This window comes from Herpailurus yagouaroundi, unplaced genomic scaffold, assembly GCF_014898765.1.
Source record: "Herpailurus yagouaroundi ecotype Mexico unplaced genomic scaffold, PumYag 140, whole genome shotgun sequence".
Lineage (NCBI taxonomy): Eukaryota > Metazoa > Chordata > Mammalia > Carnivora > Felidae > Herpailurus > Herpailurus yagouaroundi.
Window position 1 is genome coordinate 47,194,554 of NW_024412395.1, and position 23,960 is coordinate 47,218,513.

General features: G+C 39.0%; 1 protein-coding gene across 3 annotated transcripts in view; it reads left to right on the forward strand.

The window, feature by feature from the left end:
- CSRNP3 (cysteine and serine rich nuclear protein 3) overlaps positions 1-23,256 on the forward strand; it is a 213,833-nt gene extending 190,577 nt beyond the window's left edge. For all 3 annotated transcript variants that reach the window (XM_040475251.1, XM_040475252.1, XM_040475253.1), the window contains 2 exons: positions 9,908-10,204; positions 12,530-23,256. In XM_040475251.1, the coding sequence (XP_040331185.1) occupies positions 9,908-10,204; positions 12,530-13,591 (1,359 nt within the window). In that variant the 3' untranslated portion in view covers positions 13,592-23,256. The remainder of the gene's footprint in view (positions 1-9,907; positions 10,205-12,529) is intronic.
- Positions 23,257-23,960: the final 704 nt, after the last annotated feature.

The following is a 23,960-nucleotide window of genomic DNA, read 5'->3' on the forward strand; positions in this document are numbered from 1 at the left end:
ACATGCTCTAGAAGATGTAAAGGATTGGGGGGTTGTAAGAAATGGTTGACATAGGCTATTATCTCAAGTCTATAGTTTCTAAATTTTTGGATATGTCTTTAACCACATCCTGGTTCTATAGTTCTCTATTAGATGAGTCAGGGTCTGCTGGCCATGGTATATTTTAACTCCATTTATCCTTATGGAACTTCACTGTTAAACTCCGTAGAACTTGCTCAAGAGCATACTTAGTGCCAGTGCTTCCAGAATGTATCCTTAAATGGAGCCCTGCTCCAACACCAAATGAAAAACTTTGATACCTGCCAAACACCTGTTGTGTCATGTGCACAACCTATTTTAACAAGTACAGAAAAAATACACCTAATCAAAGTGATGGAGACTGACAGACTGGGCTTCAGCTCTGGCAAATGCAATACATTAAAGAATATGTTCTTTTAAAATACTGCTGATATTTTAACTTTAATGGAACAATTAAGCATATGTAATCAAATCTTTATATTCTTCTTGTGCAATACACATTGATCCTCTGGCTCAGGAGTAATCGATTTAACAGATTCTCCTTATCAAACTATGGAATGCATCCAGTGGTGTGCTAGAGCTACAAAAGCTGCTCACTGAGGTGTATTGTGCATATATCTTCCCAATAGTAGTTTAAAATCAGCCATGATGAGACTATTTACACCATGGGACTTGACAGTCACAACATATTAGAACTTTTTTTTTTCCCAGAGACATCATTGTTAAATATCTACCAGCACACTGCTGGATTCATTTGGCTTAATAGCCACCACTAGAAGAAGCAATGATGATCTAAACCAGAAAGGGGGATAATGGAACATATGAAAGTTTATGTGTCTTGTATGTTGATATTATCCTCCTTTCTGGTGATTTTTGTGGTGGTACATAAGCCACAGACACATTGTGAATCCAGGTTGTTGAATTTCTTATAGGCTGAGACAATAATCAAAGCTTCCTGGTTCTTTGAGGGCATAATTAAATTGGTTCCAATTTGCCACCTGCTGTTAGCAACTAATGAGCAGAAGAATTATACTATAGGATTTGACTGGATATCAAAATAACATGAATATTTCTCTTTAGTTTGCCAGAGAATTAGTGACTAGGTTGTCTATCCAACTCATACCACAAAACCAAAAATTCTTTCTATCAAATATATGTCCAGTACAAAGCCACTTACTCCACATCTTTGATGCCCAGAGCACACTGCTTTTTGAGATAACCAATTCTATTTATCCAGCTATAATTGTTAGAAAGTTCTTCTTTACATTGACCAGTATGCTCCCATCTAATTCTATCTTTTGACCCTAATTCTGCCCTCCAGGCACACAGAATAAATCCTGTCCCTGTTCTCTAAACTCCAAGTGTTTGAAAGCAGTAGTGATGAATATGCAAATGTTTGACAGTAGGCTATGTGGGCTCCTTGTGTTTCAGTTCTATAGGATTAAACATCCTTAGTTCTTTCTACTAATCCTCCTAGGGCATGGATTTCAGACCTTTTATCAGCTCGGTTAAGTTCTCCTGGATATAATGCTGTTTGTTAATGTCTACCTCAAAATATGGTACTTGATCTGGACATTGTACTCCAGATGGGATCTATCTGGTGTATAGGAATATGCTATAATATCCTCTCCCAAGTTGGGGATGCCCTATCCCTGAGAATACACTAAAAGATACAGTAGCTTTTTAGACCTTGATCAATTTGTTTGTTCATGTTAAACTGATAGTAAATAAAAGAGCAACAAAAAGCAAGCAGACAAACAAAACCCAGGTAAATCAATTCAGATTCATCCTGTAAATCAAAACTTCATATATCTCCAGGGCAAGAATTATCTTTAGTGCTGAACATGACCTGTGATCAATGAAGTTTGTTCTTTAATGTGAATAAACTTCATCTTGTCACACTCAAATGTGATAAGCCTACCCCTTAGTCTTCATTCAAGATATGACTTAATGGGAATGCAAGCTGGTGCAGCCACTCTGGAAAACAGTATGGAGGTTCCTCAAAAAACTAAAAATAGAACTACCCTACAACCCAGCAATTGCACTACTAGGCATCCAAAGGTGTGCTGTTTCAAAGGGACATATGTAGGGGCGCCTGGGTGGCGCAGTCGGTTAAGCGTCCGACTTCAGCCAGGTTACGATCTCGCCATCCGTGAGTTCGAGCCCCGCGTCAGGCTCTAGGCTGATGGCTCGGAGCCTGGAGCCTGTTTCCGATTCTGTGTCTCCCTCTCTCTCTCCCCTCCCCCGTTCATGCTCTGTCTCTCTCTGTCCCAAAAATAAATAAAAAACGTTGAAAAAAAAAATTAAAAAAAAAAAGGGACATATGCACCCCCCTGTTTATAGCAGCACTATCAACAATAGCCAAAGTATGGAAAGAGCCCAAATGCCCATTGATGGATGAGTGGATAAAGAAGATGTGGTATATATATACAATGGAGTATTACTCGGCAATCAAAAAGAATGAAATCTTGCCATTTGCAACTATGTGGGTGGAACTGGAGGGTATTGTGCTAAGTGAAATTAGCCAGAGAAAGACGAATATCATATGACTTCACTTGATGAACATAAGGGAAGGGAAACAAAATTAATATAAAAACAGGGAGGGGGACAAAGCATAAGAGACTCATAAATATGGAGAACAAACTGAGGGTTACGGGAGGAGTTGTGGGAGGCAGCATAGGCTAAATGGGTAAAGGGCATTAAGGAATCTACTCCTGAAATCATTGTTTCACTATATGCTAACTAATTTGGATGTAAATTTTAAAAAATAAAAAATAAAATTTTAAAAAAGATATGACTTAAAAATTATATTTAACAAGACAAAGTCCAGTTCAGGGTATTCTCTCAGAGTAGTGATCCCCAAGAGGAAAGGAGGGAGTTTCCCCTTCATGCCACAATGACCTCCACCTGAAACTTGTTGGTATATGTGGCACATCCCTCATTCCCAGCCTCACTGGTGTCCAAAAGAGCTAAGCATCACTGTTATTAGAGACATTTTCAACTTCTCAGATAACTAAAAATTCATGTATCTAACCATTATTAATGAGTTCACCTCTTATTAATGAGTTCACATTTTGTCCTTCCATGTATAAAACATAAAAAACTTTGTCCAAGAAACCCAAAACGAGATCAGTGGTTTTCCAGCTGGGTTCTATGGGGTCAGGACTCTGTATCTCACTCCAGCTTTCATCTATTTTATAGCTTCAGATTTTGAATGGAGTTTAATTTGACAAATGGACATTCTCTCGTTAGTGAACCCAAGCGATGACCCTGGTAGTCACTGCACTGCTCTCTTTCTTCAGATGTACAGAAACCATCTGTTTAAATAATCCTTTCTAAAATATTATCTAGAATTAGCTTTTTTTTTTTTAACAATTCACTCCCATTTTGATCATCTTTTGTTTCCTTTCCCCATAGCTCTTCACACATATTAGACTGAGCAACCATAGCTTTAAGCTTTTTCATTTCTCCATAGCATGAATGGCCTGGACCTGGGCATGCTTACATAAAACAGCTGAGTACTATCTCACTGTCTCCCCTTCTTTTATTTTATTTTATTTTATTTTATTTTATTTTAGAGAGAGGGAGAAAGCATGAGCAGAGGAGAAGGGCAGAGGAAGAGAGAGAATCTTAAGCAGGTTCCATTCTCAGCAGAGAGCCCTATGTGGGGCTCGATCCCACAACCCTGGGATCATGACCTGAGCTGAAAACCAAGATTCAGACACTCAACCAACTGAGCCACCCAGGAGCCCCCCATCTCTTTTTTATATGTTAAATCCTTGCTAACATATCTGATCTCCCTTCTGGTTTGAAGGTTTTCTCCTTGATAGAGACTATGGAATCAGAATAGGAGCTAAATAATTCTTCTTTGTGCCTTTGTATCTACCCTTCCTTTTCATTTGTCTATCATTTCCTCCTCCCTGCTACTTCTGTAACTTGCACATGTATTTTGTTGCCCTTCCCACACTGTATCTTATTTATTGCATGATCATCTCTCCGCCAGGCTGGAAGCTCTAGATGGCAGAACTCTCATACATCTGTAAATCCTGACACCTAGTACAATGGCTGGCAGTGTAGCATAATGATTAAGCATTCATTCATTCATTCATTCAAAAATATTTCTTTATCAATTACCGTGGAACTGCAGTTAACAAAGTGCTTGGGGTACAGTGGTGAACAAGACAGACTTGGTCTCTCTTCTCATTGTGTGCACATTGTGATGGGGGAGATACACATGAAACTAATCACCAAAAATAATACATTAATACAAAATTGGGCAGCATACTATGCTGATTAAATTCAGGCCAGAGTTAATGAATTAAAAGTCAGCTGAGATAATCAAGACCGATATGTTAGCTGCTTCTGCTGGCATTTCCATTAGAAAGTCTACCACTAGGGGGCAGGGGCTGGTTAGCTCAGTTGGTTAAGCATCTGACTCGGTTTGGGCTCAGGTCATGATCTCATATTTCATGAGTTCAAGCCCTGTGTCAGGCTCCGTGCTGGCAGTGTGGAGCCTGCTTGGGATTCTCCCTCTCCCTCTCTCTCTTTCCCTCTCCTGCTTGCTCTCTCTCGAAATGAATAAATAAACTTGAAAAAAGAAAAGAAAGTCCACCACCACATGCTCACAAAATAGGTACCCAAAAGAAATGCCATAGTTTCAGCTTGTTTCCTGTTTTCTTTTCTGAGCTCTTATTCTCTGTGTCTGAATCATATTTTTCATTGCTGAATGAGCTAAATCTAAGGAAGCTTGTACTGCTCTTTCGTCTGCTATGCCACAGAACTGAGATCGGCTCTTGGAACGTGGCTGCAACCATATCTTTTTTTTCCCTTCTGTATAAGATTTCACTATTCCTCGAAGAATGTTTACTCTAAACTGTCTTGAAAGCCTGGCTTTTCCTTTGAGGTCAAATAGACCTGAGTTTGATTCTCAATACAATCACTAATAAGCTAGACTCTGTCAAATTATCTTCTCAAGGCTTCAGCTTTCTCAACTATTAAAAAAAAATACTTCATAAAATTGTACAAATTAGGTGAGATAATCTATATAAAGTATGGAGCCCAATGACTGGTTTTCATTATATGGTTGTGTTGGTCATACTCAACATCATTATCATCACTATAATAGGCAGTAATCAGTGTTTACGGAATTGAATTTTTTTTTTCACCTTATTTCTTTACACTGTCATTTTTACATGTGTTAATAACTTTGTAATAACTCTTTCTTACTAAAAGTACCTTTTAACTGCTAAAAGGAAGTGTTTTCATTTTTGTGGGGTTTTGTTTTGTTTTTAGCATTTTAGTCAATCCACATTTTCAGTACTATTTCCCTCTCCATATTCACTTTGCGTTGAATTAGTTTTTTCAGGAACTTAATCCACCCAAAATTTCATCTCACTGGAATTTATGGTGGAATTCATTCACTACATGACATGACAAAAAAAAAAGGTAGGGAATTGAATGCTGACTTTCACTTGAGCCCCCCTTTTCCTGTACTTGACCTAAAGCAGTCTGAGAATCATTCCACTGATTCTGACAGTTATGTATCCCATCCTGTATGTGTATGTAGATGGCCAAGGGTTTTACTCTACTGGGCTTTGGGAACTATTTGTTCATATTTATCAGTACAAATCAGACAGCTTTGTAAAATTGATATGTTTAAATTCTGTCTCTTTAAAGAAAGTTATAGTCCTTACAACTGTAGAATGAGTCTGGACAAGTTACATGGTGACTCAAGATTTAAGTCTCATTTTAATTATCATTCTTGGAACAAAGCAAGCAAACACACTCACACACCCAAGTCCTTGGCCTTGAGATTCTTCTAATATCGTACAAAGAAATGCACACAAATGTAGGATAAATCTAAAACAAGGTAAAGATCATTTAATCAAATCATGAGTTAAGTCTTACTTATCACCTCTAAAGTGACAAAGCCAGGAGAATACAGGAGCTATTCTCTAGATGCCTACAGTTTATTTACTTTTTTTCTTTGCTTATGGACCAAGACAGGAAGTGATCCTGTACAAATTCGCTCATCTGGATAATTTGCAGGCCAATAAAAGGACCATGCTCTGTCCCATCTCACACCTTTGAAGCTATTGTTGTTCAATAGTTTCAATGAACAATGCTGTTCAACCAGCATTAACTGATATTTCCATCATATCACATAATTACCATTTCTTTTTCATTATGAGAACATTTCAAATGTACTCTCAGCAACTTTCAAGTGTGTAGCACAGTTTTGTGAGCCACAGTCATCATGCTGTACATTATATCTCCAGAACTTACTCGTTTTTTTTTAAGTTTATTTATTCATTTTGAGAGAGAGAGTGAGTGAGCAAGCACGAGTGGGGGAGGGACAGAGAGAGAGGAAGAGAGAGAATCCCAAGCAGGCTCTGTGCTGTTCACATGCGCCCAACATGGGGCCCAACCTCACTAACCATGACATCATGCCCTGAGCTGAAATCAAGAGTCAGTCACTTAACTGTTGAGCCACCCTAGTGCCACTGTAATATATGAATTTTAAAGAGCATTTAAACTCAGTAGGTTTGGCCTGGGTTTTAAAGGAGCAAATGAATAAGAGTGCAAGAGGGGCTGGGGAAGCAGAGTATCTCTCAATGACTACATACCACACCAGAAACTGTGAGGAAGGGGAGAGAAGGCAACTGACTAGGATGAACTTGAGTATTTCCAATCTTCATTAGAAATGGCAGAGATGGGCACCTGGCTGGCTCAGTTGGTTAAGCATCCAAGTTTGGCCCAGGTCATGATCTTACAGTTTGTGAGTTCGAGCCCCACATTGGGCTCTGTGCTGACAGCTCAGAATCTGGAGCCTGCTTCAGATTCTGTGTCTCCCTCTCTCTCTGCCCGTCCCCCACTCACACTCTGTCTCTCTTCCTCTCTCTCTCAAAAATAAATAAACATTAAAAATTTTGAAAAGAAATGGCAGAGATGATAGTGGGGAGGTGAGGAGAAAACCTTGCCAGATCACTTCAACATTAAAATGATATTTTGAGGGACGCCTGCGTGGCTCAGTCAGTTAAACGTCCGGCTTTGACTCAGGTCATGATCTCACGGTCCTTGAGTTCGAGCCCCACGTCCGGCTCTGTGCTGACAGCTCGGAGCCTGGAGCCTGCTTCGGATTCTGTGTCTCCCTCTCTCTCTGCCCCTCCCCTGCTCATACTTTGTCTTTCTCTCTCTGAAAAGTAAATAAACATTAAGAAAAAAATTTTTAATAAAAAAAATGATATTTTGAAATCTGGATTAGGGCCCCTGTGGGTTCCTCAACAAAAGTGAAAGCAGTATGTAGCTCTATGTGCAGAGGTTTTAGATTCTTAATTGGATTTTTATCTTGAAATGAAATTCTTTATTGTAGTTTAAATATATAGGAATAAGAGACACAGATCATATTTCTAAGAGCACTTCTATTTGGAATAATCATCATCTATAGTTTGATTTTTAAAAATTTTTAGATTCCAACTGGTAATTCATGTTCCCTGAACAGTTTTCATTGATATGTTAGCAGCCATTTATATTTTTAAAAAATCAAACTCTGTTGATATAAAATGAAAGTGTTTTCATTATTTTTTGATGTTAACCACTTACACAAGGGAGCATAATTTAAGAACACAGAGATTAAATAGGAAGGAAATATTAAATGAGTCATGTTAACCAAGTCCTGGGTGTTCTCCATGGGCTGTGGAGTCAAATCTTGATAAGTTTCACATAGGCCAAGAATTAGTGAAAACAAATCTAAATGACACAAAGGTGACAAGATGGGAAAAGTAATGCCTCCTGTTTGTTAATACAGCTTTGCCTAACACAGAAGATTGAGTATGTGCTAGGTAATTACGCATTTGAATCTCCCAGAAAATCAGGTCTTCACAGAAGAAAGCTGTTTCTGTTAGCAAATAAGAATTAACCAAAATGATAATAGCAATCAATCAGAGTAGCATCCTAGTACAGAACATTACAGAAACATGGAAACAGCTTAACCAAGACATACATAAAGAAATGCCAACAAAGGAAATGCATTGCAGATCACACTGAGAAACAAAACCCAATAAAGGGGGAGGCCCATCTTTGCATGAACACAGATTTAAGCTCTGAATTATTCAGAAAAATATAATTAGTGGCTTTTGAAAATGCAGTTTAGAGACCCACTGTAATAGACTTTAATACATACTTGCTACTGGGGTGTTTCCTCTTGAGGGCAAAGACCAGTCTTCTACCTGTTTTAGAGTAACTTGTTCTACAAATGTTGTGCAAGACGAGCAGACATTTTTAATAAATCTTAACTTGATGAATGAGGCATGTCTTGCAATACGAATAGTACGTGATGCTGAACATCACATGACCACACCTGAGCCAATGGTTCTTGAAGTTCGCTTTGTTATCAAGTGCTTTGTATTATAAGCATGTTTCCGGAATGAATTATGCTCACAAACCAATGTTTTATTGTATTCAGAGTTTTCCGGTTTGTGATTTTTGGTCAATAATAAATATTTTTATCGAAACGTTGGACTTTTTCCTATGAAGACAAGAGAATGATGTCTGATGTCACCAGAGTATTTTAACTGTGTAATAAATGAACTGTTGTTAAGATAAAGAATAGCATGGTGATGATTACAATTAATGAAGTTTATGAAGTAACAAATTTAAAAATTAAAGAATCAAAATAGCCTCTATATTTAGAATAAGCCCTTACAGAACTTCTACATTTATTCCTGTGCTGCTTCTCAGGATATGTTTCTTGCTCCTATTCAGAGAAAAACGTCTCTAAGTGCTTCTTTATGAAGGAATCTCAGTGTGCTGATATAACAGTGAGAAGTGAAATACTGATTCAGGGTTTACTGATGGATGAAATTCATTTAGAATGGACATATTAATAGAAGCAGAATAGTTATGGGTATAGGAGACATAGCTGTCCACATGAGCTATGATGCAGAAGGTATTGCTTTGGGCATGGGTTCACATGAACTCCTTTGAGGGCCACGTTTATTGTTTCAGTTGCCCGTTGGCGAGAGCCTGCCGTCACTGCCCTCTGCTCCTTGTCTTTTGGATAGCATGCTGACCTGACTGATGACTTCATATCAAGCCCTCATTCTTGGAATGTTCTGTAGAGCGACCATGTTTGGAATCCCAATAGCACAGTGCAGCACAGTGTTATTTCCTAGTTCATGGAACTTTTGCTGGCGCCCAAAAGACAGAGTCGTTATTTCAAGGACACGTTTGCTGATTTAGGTGGCAGTGGCTTCCACTAAGATGCTATCACCTCTGAACAAGGACACATTTATTCCACCATCAGAGCTGTCCATCACGAACCGAGTCTAAAGATAGCTTTCACTGATGAGCCTCTGTAACCTTTGGTCTTTTTCACATCGCACTGGCTAAAAACTCTAACAACTATAGCTCCTTACATTAAGAGGTTAAGAGTTCCAATTAAGTCTTCTGTTACCAGTACATTTAAAAGCCTATCATTTGGATGTCTTCCTTTTTCTTTCCTGTGACTTCTCTAAAGAGAAAAATAAAAGGAAATAATATGACCCACAAACATTTATGGATTATGGGAACATGATGTTTTATGCTAGTTTTATTCTTGGGGCACCTGGGTGGCTCGGTCAGTTAAGCGTCCGACTTCGGCTCAGGTCATGATCTCATGGTGCGTGGGCTTGAACCCTGCCTCGGGCTCTGTGCTGACAGCTCAGAGCCTGGAGCCTGCTTCTTATTCTGTGTCTCCCTCTCTCTCTGCCCCTTCTGCTGCTCGCACTCTTTGTCTCTCAAAAATAAGTAAACATTAAAAGAATTATAGTAGTTTTATTCTTATCAAGTGTAAAAGTAGGGAGTTGAGCCCCTGCCGATGCTAAGTCTATTTGCTGCTTTGTATTTCTAGATGACCAAGAATGGCACAGTGGAATCTGAAGAAGCTAGCACTCTTACAGTGGATGACATTTCTGATGATGATATTGATTTAGACAACACGGAGGTAGATGAGTACTTCTTTCTACAACCCCTGCCAACAAAAAAACGGAGAGCACTGCTGCGGGCCTCTGGGGTGAAAAAGATTGATGTGGAAGAAAAGCATGAGCTGCGCGCCATCCGTCTATCGAGGGAGGACTGTGGCTGTGACTGCCGAGTGTTCTGTGATCCAGAAACGTGTACCTGCAGCCTGGCAGGCATTAAGTGCCAGGTAAGGACTTGGATTTCAAGGACTCCAAAGATGGGACATTATACACCACCCCCCATGTGACAGACAATGAAGTTTCTCACATATAGAAAAAAACTTTGCGACAAGGCAAGACATATGGTTCAAGGGAGAAAAACTAATTCAGGGACATTTATGGGTATACATAAGATGCTGACACATATAAAATACAATGTGAGATCGACCGTAGCTAAGTCGATCAGAATTATTTCCTCCTGGATTCATTTATTGCACTAAGCTTATTGTGGGTTTTCACAAGCACTCAGATCGTGACATGTCTGACATTTGAGTTTGTATTTTCTGATCCAACTATGGGGTATCAAATGGTGGTAGGTGAGAGGCGGCATATATTGGTGGAAAAATTACAAGACTGGGACTTAAGAAAACAGAGTTCTACTCCTGGCTCTGCTTTTTGCCAGCTTTGTGAAATTGCCAAGTCAGGTAAACTTTCTGGGCTCGGTTTCCTCGTCTCAAGTGAAAGGACTGGACTAGATCAGAGTTTGGCAAACTATAGTTCACAGGCCAAATCGGGCCTGCCACACCTGTTTGTAGAAGTAACATTTTAGTGAAGCCTGGTCACTTTGTGTTTCTTTGTTTGTTTTGGTGTTGTCCATGACTGTTTTCATGTTTTTACAGCAACAGTGAATAGTTGCCAGAGACACTTTATGGCCCACAAAGCCTAAGATAATTTATTCTCGCCCTTTATTAAAAAAAAAAAAAAAGAAAGAAAGAAAGAAAGAGGGAGAGAGAGAGAGAGAAAGAAAGAGAAGAAAGAAAGAAGAAAGGAAGGAAGGAAAGAAAGAGAAAGAAAAGAATGGAAGGAAGGGGGAAAGAATGGGAGAGAGAGGAAGGGAGGGAGGAAAGAAGGAAGGAAAGAGACAAGAAAGGAAAAAAGGAAAGGAAGAAAGGAGGGAAAGAGGAAGGGAAGGGAGGGAAGGAAGGAAAGGAAAGGAAAAGGGAAAGGAAAGGAAAGAAAAAAGAAAAGAAAAGAAGAGAAAAGAAAAGAAAAGATGCAAAAGAAGACTTTACCAACCCCTGGACTAGATTCTCAAGTTCCCATACATCGATACCATTGATGCGCCATGATTAGTTAGTTGTCTTTATTTTACGAGGAAACTTGGCTTTTTTGATAAGAACAGCCACTCTGGCAGGCAAAAAGAGAGGATAGTCGTCATCAGCTCAACAGTTGCTTAAGGTGGATTAATAGAAAAGAAATTCATGAGTAAGAAAAAGCTATAGAATCTGGCTCTGACCTCTGCCTCTAGTTTTTACTGAATCCAGGATGACTGCTGGAGCCTGCCTTGTCCTCTGTAGTAAAGGAGATTCCCTGCCCCTGGAGAAGGGGCAAGCAGGGCAAATTCTTCTGGGTGCCTGTGCTCTGATCTGCACATAGGTTAATTGGTAATATCTTGGGAGTGCCCTTGGATTGCTGATAACTCCGCCTATCACGTGACTGACGAGCTCGGTCCAGTGACGCTCGCTGAACGCAAACACTTAGGCGGCAGGGTCCAGTGTCTCTCATTCTGGGATATAGATTACATGAACATCCCTTTCCCTCAAGAAGCTTATAGTCTACTGGAGTGGGGAGGAGTGGGGGAAATCCAGGCCCTAAATGCATGGGTCCACTAGTCACAGTCATAAATGTGCGTGACTGTCACAGCCCTGCAGTACACATTCGTGCACCATGTACCAAGGATCCAAACAAATGAGAAGAAAAACCAATGAGAACGAATTATCAGGCTGCGTGATACTAAGTGGTGTCAATCTGGACACCGCAGGCAAAAGAGTTCATTTTATAATAAGCAAAAGGGGGGGGGGGGATGGCTAGTATGGAAAATGTCATATAATTTAGATGATTAAAAAGAGCAGGTGGGGATGCAGGGGGGTAAGTTTGTGTAGTTTAAACTGGGCATTTGAGCCGGCATGCAGTAGAAGTGAAGGGAGCTTGGGGGAAAGAATGGACTTGGAAAAAATGGGAGCAAAAACAATAGGATGGAGAGAAGGGAGGGGAGGAGGGGAGGGGAGAATGGAGAAAGAAGGAAGCACGGGCTGGGTCAATGAACTAAAACTCCACACTTAAACAGCCATAGCACATTTGTATCTTGAATATAGGTTTTAAAGCTATAGGTTAACTGTTACTTTTGAAGTCTTCACTTCCCCTTTGCCAAGTCTCTTTGCAGTCTCATTGTCATTGGTTCCTGCACAAGTGGGATTAAGCAATCCCAGATTCGAAGGGGTTGCCCGGAGGTACCGGATTTTTATTTGGTTTGTAAGAGTTCCGTGGGGCTAATCTGTGTTCTTCCTTCCAAGGTGGATCGAATGTCTTTCCCATGTGGCTGCACTAAAGAAGGATGTAGTAACACAGCAGGTAGAATTGAATTTAATCCTATCCGTGTCCGGACTCACTTTTTGCACACAATAATGAAACTTGAACTGGAGAAAAACCGAGAGCAGCAAATCCCCGCGCTGAACGGCTGCCACAGTGAGATAAGCACTCCCAGTAGCTCCATGGGCCCCGTCGCGCACTCCGTAGAGTATTCCATCGCGGACAACTTTGAGATTGAAACCGAGCCCCAGGCCGCAGTGCTGCACCTGCAGTCGGCCGAGGAGCTAGACTGCCAGGGAGAGGAGGAGGAGGAGGAGGAGGACGGCAGCAGCTTCTGCAGCGGCGTCACCGACTCCAGCACACAGAGCTTGGCCCCCAGCGAGTCAGACGAGGAGGAGGAGGAGGAGGAGGAAGAGGAGGAGGACGACGACGACGACGACGATGACGACGAGAAAGGGGACAGCTTCGTGGAAGGCTTGGGGACCCATGCGGAAGTCGTGCCTCTTCCTTCCGTCCTCTGCTATTCCGACGGCACGGCGGTTCACGAGAGCCACGCGAAAAACGCTTCTTTTTATGCCAACTCGTCGACCCTGTATTACCAAATAGACAGCCACATTCCAGGAACTCCTAACCAGATCTCCGACAGCTATGCCGAAAGAGATCCTGTTAAGAACGGTACCCTGTCGCTGGTGCCTTACACCATGACCCCGGAGCAATTTGTGGACTATGCCCGGCAAGCGGAAGAGGCCTACGGCCCCTCCCACTACCCCGCCACCAACCCCTCGGTCATCGTGTGCTGCTCCTCTGCGGAGAGCGACGGCGGCGTGCCCTGCAGTAGCTTGTATCCCGAGCACAGGTCCAGTCATCCCCAGGTGGAATTTCACTCGTACTTGAAAGGCCCCTCCCAGGAAGGGTTTGTCTCTACACTGAATGGTGACAGTCACATTGCCGAGCACCCCGCTGAAAGTTCTTTGAGCCTGGCGGAGAAAAGCAGATTGCACGAAGAGTGCATCAAATCACCCGTGGTGGAGACCGTCCCTGTTTAGTAGCGTAAATTATTCTAGGACCAACTCTTCTCTTATTTAAAAGCACTGTATTTAATTGGATTTCCTGGGCCCATGGTTGTTTAAACTGAGGACCAAGAAAACCTGGACTGTGGTGAATCTTCCAGACTGTATTTTGTTTTCTCCTTTCCGGCCACACGCCTGTGGCATTGCACAAATACAGTCTCTATGAGGATTTTAAAAGATTTCAGACTGTTTTGATAGAAAATGCTAATTAAAAAAAAAAAAAAAAAGCATATCTCACAGTTGCCTACCTGTCAAACTGTGTGAAACCTGCCAAGCTGTGTAGATCAGAGCTTCAAGTTCTGGATTATCGGGCCTGTGCAAGATTGTTGACTAAGACTGGGAAATAATAAGATTTAGAGTCCTAATTTTCGATAAATCTGAAGATGACGGTGACTTTTTAATGTAAAAGTAATTACTGTAAGAAAAAGAGTTAATCGTTCCATGTGTATTTTATTTATGGTAGTTAGGAGTCATGTTTTGATGAAACTGAACAGCAGCATGTTCTTTTAAGCTGAAGATGCATAGTTAGCACCACTGAGCATGCCCACATGGATCGCATCTGGAATCCATTCACGTTTTTATGATCATGACTGATCAGATTTGCAAATACTTTCTTAAGGGTGAAATAGGCCTATTTTTGCTATTTTGGACAAATAAATGAGTCTATATGTGCAGGTCCTTACACAGTTTTCTCTAAAGTTAAGAGTTAGGACAATCCTCCGGTGAGGGTCTAGTTCACTGCCCTCCCTCAGTTGACTCCAGAGATGGAGGTAGAAGGAATTGCCTTTCTTTTTAAAACAGCATCATCTTGGTTCTTAGCTTGGACACAGCACCTTTAAACTCTACTCCCCTACATCAAAATGCACTTTAGTGCCCCTTCATGGTACCTTGTGAGGGGTGGGGACTGAGAACTCTTTGAGATGAAAAATTTAGAAAAAAAAATTTTTTAATCTGTAACTATTATAAGGTTCATAGAATTAATCTAGAGGAATCATCCAATGCTAACTTTATGAAGGGAAAATGACCTATTTTCCTTCGCCACTCTGAAGACCTAACTCGGTAAAAGCAGAGGAGGCAGAGGAAGCATGGAAGAGACGCATCCTCAGCAACCAGCCTTTTCTACAGCGTGATCAATCCATCTCTACAAAATGAGTATGTAAGGAGATTTCCTTTTAGTGACTAGCCGATTGAAGGGGGGGCCTCGACCCAAATACTCAACTAGGCCTTACTTTTCTGAAGCATTTTGATTTCTCTTGCCTGGGACAATTAGCAGAACAGTCCAGAATGCATTGAATACTTCCTAATTACCTCACGTTCTCTTATTAAAGGGGACAGATAGAAATAAAACATGCACTCCCCACCTTTAGGTTATCTGCACTTGGTTCGTCGGAGGACTTCTAAGATCCCGTTTTCCTGTACATTAATTTAGGTAACTAACTAGTGTGTTCTACCTTTTTTTTTTCCCAATGCAATATGACTATGCTAAATCCGTTTCATATTTTTGACCTTCTGTTGTTACACCGTTTCACATTTTCTGCCTCTTTGAAATGTGGACATGCCTTGCTATTCAGTGACTGCATCGCTAATTCTTATGTCTTTTAGATTTAGATGTTTAGAAATAGGGATATAAATATATTGTAGATCTCGATTCCTTAAAAATTACTATTTTATTTCATTGAACTTAAAAATGTTTGATCTAGAGAAAGTCCTCCAATGGAAAAGTTTCTACTAAAACTTGATTTGGGGAAAACATGTTTACTTGGTAGCTCTTCCAATGTGCAGTTGGCTCCTGCCCTTTTTCTCCCCCAGCACAGGGCCAAATTTATAACCGTTCATACTAACATTAAAGGAACTTTGGGTTTGTCCCTACGAAAGTAGCAGTGATGAGGTCAGGGATGTTCCTTTTGAATGATAAGCCCTTTGGGCTAATCAGTTTGGGTTTAGCTCCGATCTCGGTAGTGTATCTCCTGTTGTCTACAAAGTTACACTTTTTAGTGCTTGATTTCCAAAATTGTTTCCTTTACCAATACAATCTAAAGAGCACCGGCCCAAAGAAAAATGACAAAAGGCTATTGTTCTTCATGCAGGCATGTGAAAAAAAAAAAAAATCACATGTGCTGTATTTGCTGGACCCTACAAGCCCTCGAAGGATTTACCCGTGAAGCAGTCAGCTTCTTGGAACACAGACTGTGGCGGAATGGGGAAAAAGCGACTCTGGGTGGGGCAAAGGTGAAGGGTAGAATGTCAATCCAGTTTCTGAAAGGATAGATATTTAATTTAGTCCAGCTTTATATTCACTGGAAGGTCGACGCCTACTTGCTTATGTTTGGCTAGGTCTCTGTTTTGTAGCTACATTTCCAAAAGGATGCTTAACCTTGAAACGGACAAATAAAAAAATCAGAGCTCTCTCCCTTTTTTTTCCAATTGGGGTTGAAAGTCACTGGGCACAGAAGGATTAACCTTCCAAGCATGAATTCCATTCCAGATTCACATATATGTATAACCTAACCCCTAAACATCTCCCACAAACTACATACACAAATTACCTATTAAAACACTCCCTTATAACACAAATGCACATGCACATACACACACTCACACAAACACACACTAGATGTATATCACACACTGGAGAATGAGAGATTTTAGGCAATGGCCAGTAATGAATACTGTATGCTTTTCCCACCCTAGAATCTGATTGGGTTTTATGATCTAAAAATAAGGTCTAGAAAAGAGGATGATTTGTAAAGCTATAGTTTGAAAATGTTGGGTCAAAGTTGCGTATAATACTAATGATGGAATCGTTTCATTGTTACTTCCTTTCCCAGAAAAGCTGAGAGAGCACAGTGTTCCATCTGACTTTTTTTTTCCATTAATAGCCCTTCTATTCAACAAAAACTGCCCACATGCCAGGAGAGCGCTGCCGTTTTTTCTAAGCTTTTTAAAATGGGGATCAAGCTAGATGCAGCCAGTTGGGATGCTTAAGATCTTTATACGAAGACACAATGACACCTGACCTTCAGCTGTTGTATTTCCCCCGTAGTATATCTAACCAAATTATTGTCTTTTTTTTTTTTTTTGGACACACAGCTTTTTAGTTGTTCCCTGCCAATGGCAAAGCTTCGTGCTTTGGTCCTGTTGTTTTAGCATCAGCCCTATACTTTTTATTAGGGCTTAAATCCCAGTTATAATCCTGGCCAGATTGATGTGCAAATCAAGTGGCTGGAGCAGCTTGCATTTCCTTTGTCATCCTAGGTTTCCTTTGGGAGAAAGAATCACTGAAAGAGATTAACCTAAATTCCCCACCCCCCATCCCTTAGTCCTTGATTATTAAGACATAAGTAAAATTTGTTTGTGTCTTTTGTTAGTTGGGTAATAATAGATACTTTTCAAAAATTAGTCTTTTCTTTGTGATAAAACTATATTTTCCCAGTGCTCCAGCCACATATGAAATGTGAAATTAATATTTATTAGAGTCATAAGATCTTCACAAACATATATGGCCCAGCAATAACCCTTCCCCCCCAAAAAAAAAACTAGGAGTTATAGAAACATTGGCCACAAAACAATCAAGAAGCAAAGAGATGATAAGTGGTTCTTTTATATTTTTGCACTCTAACAGGTGACTTGTAGGCAAAATTCTGGTTGGGTTATCATTAAACAGGAAAATACATCATGATTTATTCCCTATAAGTTTGATACATCATTGGCTCTTTGATTAAACTTCTGATATTGCACAAATTTATAATCCTTTGGTCTTAATACTTAGAATTTACTAAGTATCAACTCTGTCTTTCAACAAATATTTATAGAATGCTGACTGTTAGAAGAAGTGTTCTAAGTGGTAAAAAGAGGTAAAACACTCCACATTCTAAGAGATCATGATGACGAAGAGGAGTGGCATGAAATAATCAAGCCTCACTGTAATTCTTTTAATCTGTGCTTTTATAATGTGATCTTAGAAAAAGTGAAATCAATTCTTGTCTCATTGTGTGCAAACTGTAACTAAAAGGATACTTCTTTTTCCTAAATTAATGCAACTCACTGGATGATCTTTTTTCCTCTTCCCCTATCTGAAATTTCTGAATTAAATAGACTCAGCTAGAAGAACTGAATCAAATGAAAAAGAGATTTTCAGCTAATTGCTTCTTCAGTGTTAGGTCTCTATAAGTGAGGCTAAATTTATACTAGCAAACTCCTACCAGATAGTTTCAAGAGCTGGTTGACTCATACATAAACCAGGAAACATTTCAGGAAAACTTTGAGACAATGATGTGGAACACAATCACTTTTACTTCTATTTATATACAGCTTAAAAAATTAGCAAAACCACAGTTCCAAATTCCAAAGGCATTGCCTTATATAGCCTGTAGAAAAGAGAGGTCATTCAACCCACCTCACTTGTAGCTGGGGTTACAAAACCACCGCCAGCAGGTGGAAAGTGGACATTCTCAGAAGTCAGAGACTACTTTTCAAAAAGGTACCATGAAGCCGTCCATTTCTCCAAATATGACTAAAAACGACATCTGTTCCTTATTCTCTCACAGAAGAGTCATTACTGTAGTCAGTGTATAAAATACCAACCTTGAGTGGGAAGTACCTTCTTGCTTTCAAAGGCAAGACTTGACTGTAATTTGAAACCAGAACTATGTATTCTTACCACAACCAACATGGAAAGTTTAAAGCCTTAATCACTCTTAGTTCTAACACAAATTTGCAACTTCTGATTACATTATTCTTTCTGAGATCTGCTAACTTGTGCTCAAGTAACTCATATGCCTAAGCCAAATACCACAGCTTTGCACAAATACCACTGCTCAACAGATGTTTTCTGTACCATTAAAGAATTTAATTGACTTAATTTAACTGAATATCAGCAATTTAAAAGCCCACTAAAATTATGAAAGTGTCAGGGCGGGATGAGAATGGAATATAAGCATAATAAATAAGTGGTAGTGTCTCCCAGGAACCATAAAGTTTCAGCAAGGCTGAACAGCTAGAATTTTAACCAGAAAACTAGATGGCAGATGGCAGCCTGAAACCTAGAAGGGACAGTGACAATGTGGAAACTCAGAGGCCAGTTGGTGTTCATGTGGGCTGTCCACCAACCTCATCGATTACGTCTTCCTATCTAAAAATCATTTGATGCTTGCTTTAAAAAATAAAAGCACCGAGCTGTGATATGCTAAAGAAACTATTTTTAAGATTTAGACACATTTTATATTAAAATGACTGACAGACTATTGTCAAAAGTGATGAATATGGAAATAAAAGAGCTCTTTCATATTTTACCTGTCAAATCTGCATATTTAATGTGACTTTTTAAAATAGTCACTTCTAAGTTTCGCTTCAACTCCTCTCAGCTTTCATACTAGACCGTGAGACCCCCTTCCAACCAACCAGTGAAAGTGGGGGAGGGGGTTCGTTTGTTTTCTTTCTTATCAGAAATTCAAATTCAAAAGTTGGTATGACCTGGGTTTTGCCTGGTGAGTGGTCTTGGGGTCAGTCTATCTAACTTGGCGCTGCCTGACGGTGGTAATTCAGACAGAATGATTGGAAGCAGGAAGGTGAATACGATCAGATTCAAAGCCTAAAACAGTTCATTCTTTATTTGCAATTACTGTAGTCTAACATATAGCCTGGAGTTTTAGTAAATACAGGTACATGTAGCTTTCATGGAAAATGAAGTAATTTCAAAAATTTAAGTCATATCGTTGACTCTTTCACTCGTGATAAATATATACAGGGTAAAATTGTCTCTTCTTTGATACTTTATACTTGCTTATAATTTAAGAAAAGCCAACTCTAGTGTGTCATTTTATTTTATCTCATAAGTTTCTGGCAGAACTAAAGTTTCAAGAGAATATGACAGAATTTATTTTGGACAATATTTGCGTTGAATGTGCAAATGATGTCATTCCTTTCTTTGGATTACTCACTACCATAGTGATAATCAAACCAGTTCAATAACTCTCATTTTAGTGACATGCATGAGGCCATTTAAATATTCTAAGATAATGTATATTGATTCAAAGGATTTAGGAAAAGACAAATTTATGGCAGAAATTTTCCTTGCCTGTGTCTAAGTTAATTTATGTGACCTGATTGAATGCTTCTAGTTATAATTTTGGAATAACTTTTTTGTTAGCTATCCCTTTCCTTCTGCTTTTGGCTTTCTCCTAATCTTTTTATCTGACTTGGGAGGATCTTAAAAGTTATTTATCAATGAGTATTTGGAAGGAAACTGATTTAGAAAATATCTCTTTAAAAATTATCCAGGAGCTTCTGTCACCAGAGATCTTTATCAAGTCTAACTGCCATGCTAGGTAAGACCACAAACACCCTTGTCAGGGATGTGGCCACCAAAAATGGTTTTGCTGTTGTCTCTACATGGGAAACCTATTAAAAACTAGATAGAATTTTTCAACTTTAACATAATTTATCCAATTTTGTTTTGCTTCTCCTTTTTATGTCGGTCACCAAACTTTTCTTCTTAGCTGCAAAGATAGCCACCCATCTTTAAAACAAATTCAAAGATCTATATGCCACTTTGAAATTTTATTTAAATATAAAAGAAAAAGAAGGAATAAAATAAAATCAAAATCTGAATTCCCCTAAAGAAGGAAAACCTAAATATCAAAACCTAAGAAATGAATTGCCTGAGGTTATTATTTTTTTAATTAAGTGTTGATCCTCGGATGATGTAATGATACCCAAATAATATCTGAACTTGATAGATTTTACATTTTAGTAGTTGGCACAGTGAATTCTTTTGTACCATAATCAAATAGCCTCCACTGCCAAAGGTTATGGTCTGAATCTTGATTCATTAGGTACTAGTCATGCTAAATGGGTATCTTAGACTAGTTTAATCTTTTCAAGGATACTCACAATGGCCAACTGCGTCTGAATAATGAAAAGTTTGAGATTCTTGTGTATTCTTCAAATTTTATAGTCCTGAGACTAGAAGAGATCTCCTGAGGTCATCTGGCTCATCCATCTCTCTCCAGGGAGGACTGTCATTCAGGCATGCCCAACAGGATAGATACCCATCTATTCTTAACATCTCTAGGGAAAGCGGTTTCCTTGGCAACACAATCCAGTTCTCTTAGGTTTTTCTCACAATAAGAAAATATCTTGGCCAGTCTTTGTGGGCTAGGCACCTGGCAACAGTTGTGGTGATTTGGGCCATTGTACTGGCAGACTCCAAGGACTTGGGTTTCCCCTTACTTTGATGATTATTGTATTTGATGACTCCATAAGTCTCCTAAGAAATCAGATTTTTAAAAACTACACATATGAGTATTGAGACAATGCTCAATAATATAACCTGCCTCCAACAAATATGACAGTCATTGTTTTTCATTTTTATTTTATCTGTGTTCACCATTGCTGTAATGTCAGGACGTAATGTCAAGAAAATGACTATTTCAGATCCCCAGTGACAGACATCAGAGTTAGGACCAAATGACTTGACTTGCTTAATTTTCTGAGAAGTTACAATTACATAAGTGAGCATTTTCTACCTTTTCGCTTCTAAATAAGTACCTTCTTGTTAATCTTTCTTTACCCTAAAATGACAAATGAGAATCTCAAGCTTTTCCACTCCTTCTGGGGAAGATGTGACTAGTTTTGGAGAGTCTGTTGTGGAATAAAATGCCTCCAGAGAATTACTCAGCCACCATTTGATCCCAGCCTTTGTCCCCGTGCTATTTAAACAATAGTTGCCTGCCTTCTCAGGGATCAGCAGAATTCTGAATTAAAAATTTGTCACCTTGACAAGGCCTGAAATCGAAGGGAGGAGTCTGGGAGGAGGGTGTTTTTTTGTTTTTTTTTTTTTCCTGATTACATCACTTGACCCAAGCACCCAAGCACTGCAGCTTTCAGAGCATCTTCTGTTTGCTCAGAGTTGTTTCCAACTCAGAGTCAGAACTAACTGGAAGATGAGGAGCACTCCTGAAACCAATGTTTCTTTTCTCCATGGGATTTTTTTCAATCCAGATACAGCTGCTTATCTCCCCAACTCGGATGCTCTTGTGAAATGACAGCCACATCAGTGTGGTTGTTCCCCACAAATACTACTAGGGGAAATAACCCTTTTTGCTTTAAAAAAAAAAAAGCTATAGAATGTTTATGTAAAGAATGTTGAATAATTTGGCCCATGTTTTAATTGACTCTAGACACCTCTATGGAAATAAGTCTGAGGCGTAGTTTGTGAAACATGTTTCAAAGGTGTTTGATGTAAAATAAATGCTAGACATTTACAGTACAGACATAGTTTAAAAAATTAAAAACCTGTAGATTACAACTCTGTTCCTAAGAACCTCCGCCTTTATTGTGTCTTAGTAAAGTTGATCTGCTTTCATTTTAGTTTATTGCATTTCTGGTGTAATAGCCTCTTAAGATAGAACTATTAATACATATGTACTGGTTAATGCCTGTTAATGCAGAAAATGGCACTTTGTTATTTCAATGTGTTTCCCTCAGTGTCACAGGGTATATCAATTTGATAGGAAAAGGTCATTTGACATTGGTCAAAAATGCATTTTCCCCATTTAAAATATATATGTATGATTGGTTGCGTAGACAAATGGCACCTTTTGCAGTATCTTTAACTTGATCATAGTCGTAGATGTCAACTGTGTCTCCACTTTCCAGCTGCCATAGAAATTTGGAACATTTGCAAATTCTGGTGAAATCGAGTGAGCTGAATGTAATGGTAGATCAAATAATCCAAAGGACTTGAGTGTTATCCTTCAGTCTGTGTTGAACCATTCGGACATTGGGAATGGTCTTTACACAAGGGAAGTCTTTTGAGAGTGTTTTTTGGTTTGGTTTGTTTTTTTGGGTTTTTTTTTGCTGACAAAAAAACAATTTAAAAACTCAGTGAGGTAAACTCACTGTAACATATTTTTTGACATTGTGATTGGTTTTATCTTTTAGTTGATTTCTGTTACGACTCTTACTCAACTTCAACAGTATTTCAATAGACATTTTATTACTGTTATGTCCAATTTAATCACTTAGAAAGGTTGAAAGGGAAAAAAAATCAAACAGTTCATACATACAATCACTTTACACTAAAACGTCATATTGTGTGTCACACAGTTTCTAGATTGATTTCTCTTGTGTATAAGTTATAACATCAAAGATGCCAAAGGGTATATTAAATAAGCTACAATAATATTCAACAGAACTTAACCTGGACCTTATGTTGTAATAATTTATTCATATTAGATGTAGTCTTCTGTATTTATATTTTCAGTATTTATTATGAATGACATGGAAATTCGTGTATTTATTGTGGCTTTTTATTGCAGTGTGTATATATATATATATATATCACAAATAAGCATTTTTAAGTCTTATCCTTAAGTTTCTTTTATTAGTGGCACTTGTATTATGCTGTACTTTTTATTATATATTGTACAATATCTTGTCCATTTGTTTGCAGCAGAGTAAAACCGGTTTCTAAGTTGTATCTACTGTTGCATTCTTTTACATGTCATGTAAGCCCTTTGTTCTTTCATACTGAGCTGTCACAAAACACATAATACCTCCCTCTGTGTAACAGATACAGTCTTGAAGGTTGTGTGAAACCAGTTCCTGTGAATGGCCTATTACATTATTATCATCTCAAAGATGTGTTAACTTTTTACTTGATTGATCCCTAAGTGGAGACACACATTTTTCCTCAACTATTCAGCTTCTTCATCAAGTAATGATGTGTAAACAAATGAAATTTGGGAGGATGTTTTGACAAAGACAAACCCAGTCTCCTGTAAGTAGTATCCTGTAATATACCTGTTTGTAGTAGTTTTGTTTCACTTTGCTTAAAGCAGAATCTGTCTGATTTGGTGTTTAGGCTATTTGTGTACATATAGGTGCATATAAATGCTACCTGTTTGGTAATGCTGAATTAAGGTAACCTTCTATTGGCAATAGAACGAAGAGAAAATGGAACCTTCCTTGTCTATTGTATGCAAGTCACAGTCCTCAAACAGCTTGTTTTCTTACTTCTGGACACTAGATTTATATTTTTGGAAGTGAAATAATAATACGTGATTGTATGAACATCATACAAGCTCAAATTTGATCGTGTTGCTCCCTTACTTAAAGTATCTCCTGTGACCGTCCTTCCTCACTGCCACCAGATAAAATCCAAACTCTCTGTGAACACAAGGTCGCCTGAAATCTGGGTACAACAAGCGTTTCCACCCTTTTTGCTCATCAAATTCTCTCTCTCTTTATTGCCTGTTCATTTATTTTGAGAGAGAGAGAACAAAAAAGAAAATGTGAGCAGGGGAGGGGCAGAGAGAGAGAGGAGAGAGAGGATCCTGAGCAG